General features: G+C 39.7%; 1 protein-coding gene across 1 annotated transcript in view; it reads right to left on the reverse strand.

Annotated features, from left to right (window-relative positions):
• The window catches only part of LOC136676320 (nitric oxide synthase 1-like), a 67,312-nt gene extending 57,313 nt beyond the window's left edge, over positions 1–9,999 (reverse strand). The window contains exons 1-2 of the mRNA XM_066653217.1: positions 9,877–9,999; positions 4,566–5,299 (exon numbers count right to left, since the gene is read on the reverse strand). Of these exons, the coding sequence (XP_066509314.1) occupies positions 4,566–5,263 (698 nt within the window). The 5' untranslated portion in view covers positions 5,264–5,299; positions 9,877–9,999. The remainder of the gene's footprint in view (positions 1–4,565; positions 5,300–9,876) is intronic.
• Between the last annotated feature and the right edge of the window lie 475 nt (positions 10,000–10,474).

Genomic DNA, 10,474 nt, shown 5'->3' on the forward strand with positions numbered 1-10,474 from the left:
TAAATAACAATAATTATGCATTACATAAGCTGACTATAATGCAATTATCACTGATCATGTCGATTAAATGTAGATGTAAATGTAAATGGATTGTATAAGACACTAATTAGTTTTTCGTTTGATTGAAATAATGATTCAATGTAAATGACTTTTGGAACAAAGTGCACTTGGGGCTACAATTACACCTGAGACACTCTGTACCAAATAGAAGTGTGGTGTATTTAGTGAATGTTAATGTTGTTTGTTATAGAATTAAACAATTATTTGCTTACATAATTAATTACAAATTTACATCAAAATAAATACCTTGTAGTTCCCATAGCAATAACAACTCGCTGTAAGAAGTTCTGAATGATTGTGTGTGAAGATATGTGTTTGGGGACTTCCTTATTGTGTCAAAAATCATGTCCCTCTATCTTAAATCAGTGCATTTGTAGGTGAGTTAAGATTAGGGTAAGCATTTGGAGTCTATAGTTATGCTTCAGTTTAGGGTAAGTCTCCACGAAATCATATGACGTCAATCACTTTAATGTCTCCTGAAACCATGGAGACAAGACTGTGTGTGTGTGTGTGTGTGTGTGTGTGTGTGTGTGTGTGCGTGTGGTAAATGTAAACTGTAAGCGCTGCTGTCATTGTGGATGAGGACTGAACACACAATGAGCTTCAAGAAACTTGAATAAACACAGAACAGAAGTGTGCACTAATCTGATTCACAGCTTTTACACTTACACCTCCCACACACACTTACTGTTTATCTCTCCCTCTATCTCTCACTCTCTCTTTCTCTCTCTCTCTCACCCATTCTCTCACTTTCCTTCTCACACTCTCCCTCTGTCTATCCCCCTTTTCCACCACCATATCTGTGTTCTCTCATTTTTCCTTTCTCTTCTATTCCTTCTTTCTCCTTCTTTCTTTTGCAGTTAAAGTATCCCTCTCTCTTTCTCTTGTTCACATTTGATCTTTCTTTAACTCCCTTACTCTGTCTTTTTCTACCCACTTGCCTTTTCTTTCAGCCTCTCTATTCTTTCTTTCACTGTTCTCTTTCTCTTATCTCTCATTCCACTTTTCAGTCTCTCTCTCTCTCTATCTATCTATCTATCTATCTATCTATCTATCTATCTATCTATCTATCTATCTATCTCCTGTATATTTTTATGAGAGGTCTCTTAAGTGTTTGAACGAATGCAGTATGAAACATTTCAGCTTTGTAAAATAAAAGGCCATGGATCTTGTGTAAAACCACTGTGATTAGCCTCTGTAATAAATCAAAGAGGTTACAAGATGTTTTTTGTCCTTTACACAAGGCCTCAGGCAGGGCAGCCAATCAGTACAAGGTCATTTACATGTATCATTAAGACATAGTAAGAAAAGACAGAATTCTTATTTGATTCAATATGAGAATCCACTTCAATAAAGAAAGGAGGAGATCAAATGGAGATTTTGAACTAAACTGCAGTTCAATAAACCGATGGGATTCTTTAACAGCTGTGCAAGGCCTGGCAAAGTGTCTGCGCCAGATAAACAGCACTTCAAGTGTTCACTTTTGGGGAGAATCTCAAACTGGTTTCTCACTTCAGATCTGAACATATCCATAGGTGTGTGTTTCCATCCTGCTGCTGTGAGAACTCAACACTGTGGGTCTGAAAGGATGTGGAGCTGTGAAGAAGCTATTACTGGGAAATTGAACTAGAGTGGACTTGCCACCCCAGACCCAGTCTGTGTATGTTTTTCAGTTCCATTGTCTGAACATTCATTCATTCATTCATTCATTCATTCATTCATTCATTCATTGTCTGAAGCTGCTTATCCAGTTCAGGGTCACGGTGTGTCCATAGGCTACCCGGAATCACTGGGTGTAAGGTGGCAACACACCCTGGAGGGGGCACCAGTCCTTCACAGGGTAATTGTCTGAACATTTGAAAAATTTGTCTAAAAGTTAATGTTTCATTTTTATTTTTATTTTTATTTTTATTTTTTCAAAAAATGGGGTATCATTCATTTGACAAACTTTCACATTTTTTATTTCAATTTTCTCCTCACAATCTGAAATGAAAAAAGACTCTTTACTGACACTGCTCTGTGTGTCTCTGTATAATGTTGGCTCTTAATGAATAAGATGTTATTTGATACTTGCAATTTGTTTAGTGGAAAGTGTGGGTCCTACTTTCATAATGTGACACAGAAATTGGATATGAGTAAAGGGTGATTTTTTTTCCTGAAATTCAGATTTTGAGGAGCAGGAAAAATGAGAAAATTTGAAAAACTAAAAAATTCAATTTTCTGTCTTTGTACCTAGCCTCAATCAGTCAGAAAATCGACTGATAAACTTCACGCAGACTGAGCCCAGCCCCCAATATCACTGATCAGAACTGAATATATTGTTATTATAATTAACTCATGACATCTAGGAGCACATTTTTAGGAGCTGATATATTTTGATACTGGTAAAAAAAATATTCACTAAGACACTAAGAGTCCATTTGCAACATTCAAGTTTATTCCTGCAGAGTTGGTCTGGCTTCACTTTGCTCTGTGTAGGAGTTAATTAAGTGCTGGTAATTTTACTCTGTACATCCTCAAAATGTTCTGACGATGCTTTCTGCCAAAATAAAGTTAGAGTTGGAGTTATTTAAGCTCATAAACAGATACGTAACTTCTCATCTTATCTAATCGTTCACTTCCTGCACTTTTAGACAAGGCACAGGGAGTGAAAGGTGTTCACCAAACACCTCCATTACTTTAGATCTGCTCTGCCTTATCAAACACCAGCTCTATTCTTGTCCTCCAAAATGGAGGGTGCATGTGTATGCACTCCCTTATCAGAACGATTGTTTATCTCCAAAACTATTCTGTCTCGATTCCTGCTGTTTTCCAGGAAGCTTGTGACTCATACCCTGGGGACAAGGATAAGAAAGCTCTGGGAATTGATGCCTTCAGACACGAGTGAATTTTGAGGTAAATACGCTTCAAATCAGATTCCTATCTCCATCCCCCAACTATTAGGCTAATTGACTAATCCACATCAGGTACAAGGTAACAAGATCATCCAGAGGAAATGAACGCAATCTGGCCATATTTCCTATAAAGCACTAAACAGATTTATAGTCTCCAAATATGGTCTGGTTAATCACTGAATATTCATCTGGCGCAGCGGGCACAGACAGTGCAGCTATTCATCTGGCTCTGTCTGTTTCATTATTGCCAAAACCCCACGTTGCAAAGGTCTGCATGGGGGGATTAATAACCATATGCTAATCACAGGGTTCCATGTGTTAACTGAAAGAGTGTTAAGTTTACCACTGCAAGAGGTAAAGCTTTAATATAGCAGCAATATATTTTTACTTACAATAAAGCAGCATTAGGAGTCTTGCCCATGGACTTTTTATGTATAGTGTAATGTTCCTTCCTGAGCTGGGAATCAGATCATAAAATATCATGCAGAGGGCAGCAGTGGTGCCCCTGATATAATGTAATATTATTTTATTATTTATTATTTATTTATTATTATTTATTATGATAAGATTTATCTTACAAGACTGATTCATTAAAGTCTCCACTGATTGCCAAGTAATAAACTTATCATTGCAGCCAACCATTACTAATTTACACTCTCAGAAAAAAAGCTATTTATCTGAGCACTAAGAGTATATTTTGCTCAAAAACAAAACAAACAAAAACTAAAACAAATATCATTATTACAGTAAGTAGTGATATATTCTGTTTTAATGTGTTGGTTTAACCTGTGGCGGCACGGTGGCGCAGCAGGTAGTGCCGCAGTCACACAGCTCCAGGGGCCTGGAGGTTGTGGATTCGATTCCCGCTCCGGGTGACTGTCTGTGAGGAGTTGGTGTGTTGTCCGCGTGGGTTTCCTCCGGGTGCTCCGGTTCCCTCCCACAGTCCAAAAACACACGTTGCAGGTGGATTGGCGACTCGAAAGTGTCTGTAGGTGTAAGTGTGTGTGTCTGTGTTGCTCTGTGAAGGACTGGCGTCCCCTCCAGGGTGTATTCCCGCCTTGCGCCCGATGATTCCAGGTAGGCTCTGGACCCCCCGCAACCCCCGGTTACAGATAATGGATGGATGGATGGATGGTTTAACCTGTTCCAAATCTCCTCATGTCAAGTATTAGCTGAGGTTTTCATCCAATACCTAGTTTTACTTGTTAATGATTACTTCATTATGTTAAGTCAAGGAGAATATCTGGAAAAAAGTTACTCTCACCATCTCATAACACATCTACTACTTTTTAGAAAACAATCCTGTTACTAAGTTTATTTACATTTTATTTACATTTTTATACCCATTGCAATTATAAATTATGTTCTACAAGCAAGATTAAATAGTTGTAATAACTGTACTACATACAGCCAGATAATACAGCAGACACCTTATATCTTCACCAACAAACAAACTGGAATTAGAAACAAACAGAACACAGTGCAGTAAATGACTGTGACTGGAACAAAACAATAATCATGCGAAGTAAGTACCTTCAAATCAAAACTAGCTTAAACATTACTCTAAAAGATGCCTTCACTTTCAGGTACATCTCCACAGCCCCCTCTCACCTCTCCACCTGCACTTCCACGTCCTTCTTCTCGAGGCCCCTCTGTTCTCCATTCACCTCCCTCTTGTTGTTGTTTTTGATCAGCTTCAGGACAGGCTCGATCTCCTTCAACAGGTCGTTCCCATCATCCACTCCATTCAGCAGCAGACCCGGGTGACCCCCGCCCCCCTCCCTCAGTAGGCTGTCTTGGCCGATGAGGGGGCTCTTGGTGTCCTTGGCCTCTTTTCTGGGCGTGCAGGTGGACGACAGGTTCTCAATGGCCCTCAGCTCCTTGGTCTGAGTGTTGGGCTGCAGGGGTGAACAGCGTTCGCAGGGTTTAGACAGGGGTTTGGTGACCCGCACCGTCCTGGGCCGGCCATCCCCACTCAGGGTGGTCTCCAGGTGGGTGGTGAAGCCCTCAGGCCCCCTCAGGATCAACACTGCATGGCTCTCTGGAGAGACATTCTTCAGAGTCTCCAGTGCTCTCTCATAGCTCATGTCCACCAGTGGCTTGTTGTTCACGGCCAGGACTATGTCGCCTACCTGGACTAGACCACACTCTTCAGCAGCCCCTCCCCGGATCAGGTCTGAGATGATGACGGGGGGCTTACACACCCGCTGCTTCACCAGAAAGCCCAGACCACCCACCTTGCGCTTGAAGAGGCGCACAGAGATGATGTTGGGCTGAAGTTGACACACATTCGGCTCAGGGTCCGTCATGGCTTTGACGTCAGTTGTGTGCACAATATAACAGCTCTGAAAAAACACACAGAAGAAACGCATGAAGACAAGCTGGGAGGTCAGAGAGGTCAGGATCTTCAGTGTAAAGAATATACATTTTAATTGATGCTATTCAATTTCACATGGTTTATTGGGTTTACTCAAAGGATGAATTAATGAAAGATCGTTACACTTATATATCACTTCTAGATACTTAGGAACAATAGGGAGTCAATGCCCCCCAGTACACACCATCCACCTGGACGATGCGATGGCAGCTGATCCACACCTATACCCTCATCATCAGCTGTTAGACACAGAGGAGATGAGACCAGTTTACTTCAAGATAGGGATGACTAGGTTGATTACAAAGAGTGACCACAGTAGCAAGTTTTGCTTGACATTTGGTTAGCACACCTACTCATTCTGAAGAAATGTCCCTGGTTCTTTTATGACCTCAGATATTCAGGCCCTTGGTTTTTCATCTAACCTGAAGGTCAGTGTGGTTTATTCAGTGCAGTGACAGGGACAGTGGGATTCACACAGAGCACAGTGAGAGCACTTCCAGCAGCCACCCAAGCATTTCCTTGGAGGTCTCTCGACTAAATACTGGCCAGCTCTAAACCTGCTTACACTCTCAGAAAAACAGTCACTGTGCTGGGACACTCAAGGGTACATTTTCAGTGCTTTTACATTTATAGGGAACATAACTGTACAATATTCTATATTAAATTTAGATGTTTAAGTTACATTTATGTCTCATTTACTCTCCTGCACTTAATTTGTAATCAGTTAAATAATGTATGCTTACAAATATTTATTACTCTATCTGGGGAAGAGGATGAAATGTAACTTTAAGGAACACAACTTGACTCTAAAACCACATTTGTAACTTTTAAAGGTATGTTGACACTACATTAAGTGACGGTAATTTACATGTTCAGTACCTTTTTTAAGAGAGTTTTGACTGGCATGGCTTGGATTGGCATATACAGGTGTTCAAATGGCTGCTGGCAAATTTGAATGAAGCAAGGCAAATTGAATGAAACAGTGCAAAGCAACCTTTAATCAGCAATATTTTATGGTTTGCAATATTTACATTATCTTTCCTATTTTTGATAACAAGGAGTGGAGCACTGTTTAAAAAAAATACAAAGTTGTAATTTGATGAATTTAGGACAGAGTTTGCCTTTCATGAAACTGATATTTTCATTTTATTAATGGTTTAATAAAATACTTTAAATTTAAGTTTATTGATATTTACATTTAATGTTTTAAATCTGTAACAAGGGTCACACCTCAGTTATAAAACCAGGTCTTTACAGAAACATCATTTAAAAAAAATAAAACAAAAATATGCAGCACCCTTGCACACTAGTGTTATAGCAGAGGTATTATTCCTATTACATGGTAAAGACTTTGTTGTTATTGATTAATAAAGCTTGAAATGAATAAATATATATTAAGCCTGCAGTTTAAGATTCAATTTCTCACTCTCTGATCTAACAGCCTAACATTTTCAACGGAATTAGTCTGGCTTTGTAAAAATGATTAAGAAGGATCCTGCCATGCCTGAGAAATTAAGAAACACTTTCATTAGGAGGCTTTTGGATCTATTTATATGGGTAAATGATAGACTTATAGTCAAGACGAATTTCTTTAGGTAGCTAAGTGACTTACTGTGAAAAATATGGAGAAATACATTACAGAAATACAGACACAGCTGTACTGTAGTGAACACATGCAAGCACTGTGGCTTGTAAATCATTCAGAAGGAAGGTACACAAAAACTGCCACTTATTATGAGATCTATACGGTACAAAAAAAATCCCAGGAATGGGTGTCAGTTTTGGTGACAGTCCCGCTCCCTTAAGAGTGTCACCACTCAGTCAAATCTAAACTGCCACAATGTCCCAAGCTTATCTCAATAGAATAAGACATAGAACTGCTGTGACAATTTTGCCCCCAACATTTTGGAAGTTAGGACATTCAACAATAAACAGCCCACGCTCAACATGCTCTCGGGGCTTTTAATCATTCGCTAGGCTCCAAGACATTTGACCCATTGACCTGATGTGACATTGATATGCATGTCATTCATGGCAAAGCAATTTAAGTGAAAAATGTTGTGAAGCAATCTGGCAACCACACTGCAGGAATTATTCAAAACAGCCTTCAACCTGCCAGCAGGAGTGAGATTCAGCACCACGGACAGCGGCTTCACTGTTAAACCCTCCCCTTTTCACTCAGGGCTAGAGCACTAAAAGAGACCACAATGGAACATAGAACTATTACTTCACAGCAATGCTATACAGGGTTATGTCCCTTAAACAAAGAAAAAAAATTCTTAAGAAGAAATGATTACCACATTATTTTAAAGTCTGCTACATAACAGTTACTCAGTTATTATCAAAAAATTGTTAATGCCCAGAAAATGTTAATATACCATTTATGGGCAAGATTCAAATTGTGGTATAACTGTATTTATATTAAGTGCTCATGAAAGTCTTCTGTAAATTATTAAAGTAATAGCCATGAGACTTTTTCCCATTTTAACCATATCTCATCGGTCGATAAAAAAAATCATGTATTGCTATTCACTATGGCATTACCCGCTGCTAAAAATGTATTAAAATGATGCCATTACATTTTAAAGATCTTAACAAAAAGATATGCGATAACCGTTTAGAAAACCTTCCGATTATTTGCATGTTCTTAAACATTCCTCATATTTTAAAAAACAGTTATCATTCCCAAGTCTAAGTACTCCATTTGTAAATCATTGTTTTTGCAATGTTGTCGGTTCACATTTTCCTGCCTTTTTAGCCTGTAGCACTTCATTGAATTGCTTCATGAACTGCCATTCATGCTGAGGTTATAAAGTGTCTTCCAGCAAGGTCAGTTTTTCAGTCATTTTCTCAAAACCAGTAATAAAAGCTGTTCTGAATTTGGACTGATTTTCCATAAACCCATAAAAATATAAGGAATTGATAATAAATTAAATCCCATATATGAAAGACATGGATAGTTAGAAAGTTCTTCATATTTTTTTCTGTAGAATTGCTCAAAGAACCATTTAAATTTTTTAAAACTTCAGATTCTCAAGCTGAATTATGGGAAATACTGTGCTGAAATAATAGGTTCAGTTTCTCTGTTAGTCCAAATGAATACAAACACTGAAAGAGTGCATTCTGTAACGTAGGTGTAACATATGTATTTGTTCATTCAGCTCGGACCTTCATTGATTGACATATGCCTTCATTCCTGACTCAGGTCCTTCGAAGCAAGGCTGCTGTCATCCAACCCCTCCCCCCTTTGCTCTACTACAGTGCAAGCCCCCAACAGAACTGAAACAGAACAGCACGCCCGTAAGACCGATTTCCATTCAAAAGATAGAAGCGGATTCTCCCCATGAGATATTCAACATTCCAACAGTGCTCAAATCGCAGTAACACTCAAAACAAAAGCCCATGACAATACAGACTGATCAGGAGAAGAATACACAGCTCATTTTGACATCTTATTGTAGTGACTTCCGATGTGATGCAAATGAGCACAAATGAACTGCAAAAATATTATGAGGAGACAATTATTCTCTTCTTATTCATTGCCATGATTACGTCACTGAAATTTTAAAGGATTCAGTGATAAGTCACAGCCTTGAAATTCAGCTCACGAAGCAACAAAGCTTTGTTTTAGTGGGAAACACCAGCTGTGTGTGCACCGCTGGACAGTGGTCTTGCTCTTCTTTAATGCAACAAGTTCCCATCAATAATAGCCTACGTGGTGATAATTATAGAAGTAAATTGGTGTTATATTGTTGCAAAAACTGATTTCCTTACATTAATTGTACTGAATGTTATTCAATAAAGTAGAACCAGCTATAGGCTATAAACACAGCAAAAATGCAGTCTAATGAAAACCAGGACATGCAGCTTTTGAGATTAAGCCTAAGTCTAAATAGCACTTTAAACCCTTTTAAATAACCACAAGACACCTGCAGGTCAAAGGTTCGCATTCTCACTTTTACAACTATATCAGTTTACACAGAATTACAAAAACATTGATTATTATAGAGTAATAACAATGAAACTATTTAGTAATTATATTGTAATTACAAAAACGTAGTATGTATATAATTAAATTATAAACCTCCAGTAGTTCTTAGTATTGGCAATGAATTATCACCACCCTAGCTGAAAAAAACTGCACAGTGCTGACTTCTCATTAACACGGGTCATTTCTGTCCAGCTGGAGTTTAAACTCTGTAGGTGTTGATTCAGTGCTATGTAAGATTTGTAAGGACTACTGTAGGTGTGAGTTTCACACTAGACATGGCACCAACGTGTGTGTAAAGAATAAATGAGCAGCGTAAGAGCTGTACGTTGCTTCATGAGCCCCCCGTAGTTGGTGAAGTGGGCGCGCAACAGGAAAGCGCACGCACACCAGTTGCTCAGCGGAGGACGCACAAATAAACGCACGCGCTTATGTACACATACACACATGCACGCACGCGCATCAGACTGCCAACACATGCAGTGTCACAAAGCACGTTAGAAAGAAACAAAGTGAAGAACAAATAAAAACAATGGGAAAGAAATAATTTATCTCACCGTCTGTCTCGCGCTTGCTTCACTTCTCTCCCCCTGCTCTCGCGCTGTCGGAATTTCTGCTCTGGCTTCTGTTTCTGGATTTGTCCAAAGTCGCGTGCCACTCGCCCCCCACCCCTTCACACACTCCTGGTGCCTACTGTGGATCTACCGTGAGCTGCTCGGGACCGTGGCGCACGGGAGCCAGTTTTTATTGCCGCGCGCACCGCTGCCTCCTTCAAATGAGGGTGGGGAGGGGGTGGAGGCGGAGCGCGTGCGTGCGAGTGCTTGCGTGCGCGCGTGCACGTGTGTGTGTGTGGGGGGGGGGGGGGGGGGGGGGCATGTTTGTTTGTGTGTGTATGTGTGTGTTTTGGGGTGGCGGTATTTCAGAATCAGAATGTAGAGATGAATGAAGTGTATCACATTTATTATGTCTGCCTATATTTTTTTCTAGAATTTGGTATCTGTGGTATTTGGGTTAGGAACAGGACCATTGTAAGGCACATGATTATATTCATTCATTCATTCATGGTCTAACTGCTTTTCCAGTTCAGGGTCACGGTGGACCCAGAGCCTCCCCGGAATCCATGAGAGCAAGGCAGGAACACACCCTGGAGGGGGC

This window comes from Hoplias malabaricus, chromosome X2, assembly GCF_029633855.1.
Source record: "Hoplias malabaricus isolate fHopMal1 chromosome X2, fHopMal1.hap1, whole genome shotgun sequence".
In the NCBI taxonomy this organism is placed as follows: Eukaryota; Metazoa; Chordata; class Actinopteri; order Characiformes; family Erythrinidae; genus Hoplias; species Hoplias malabaricus.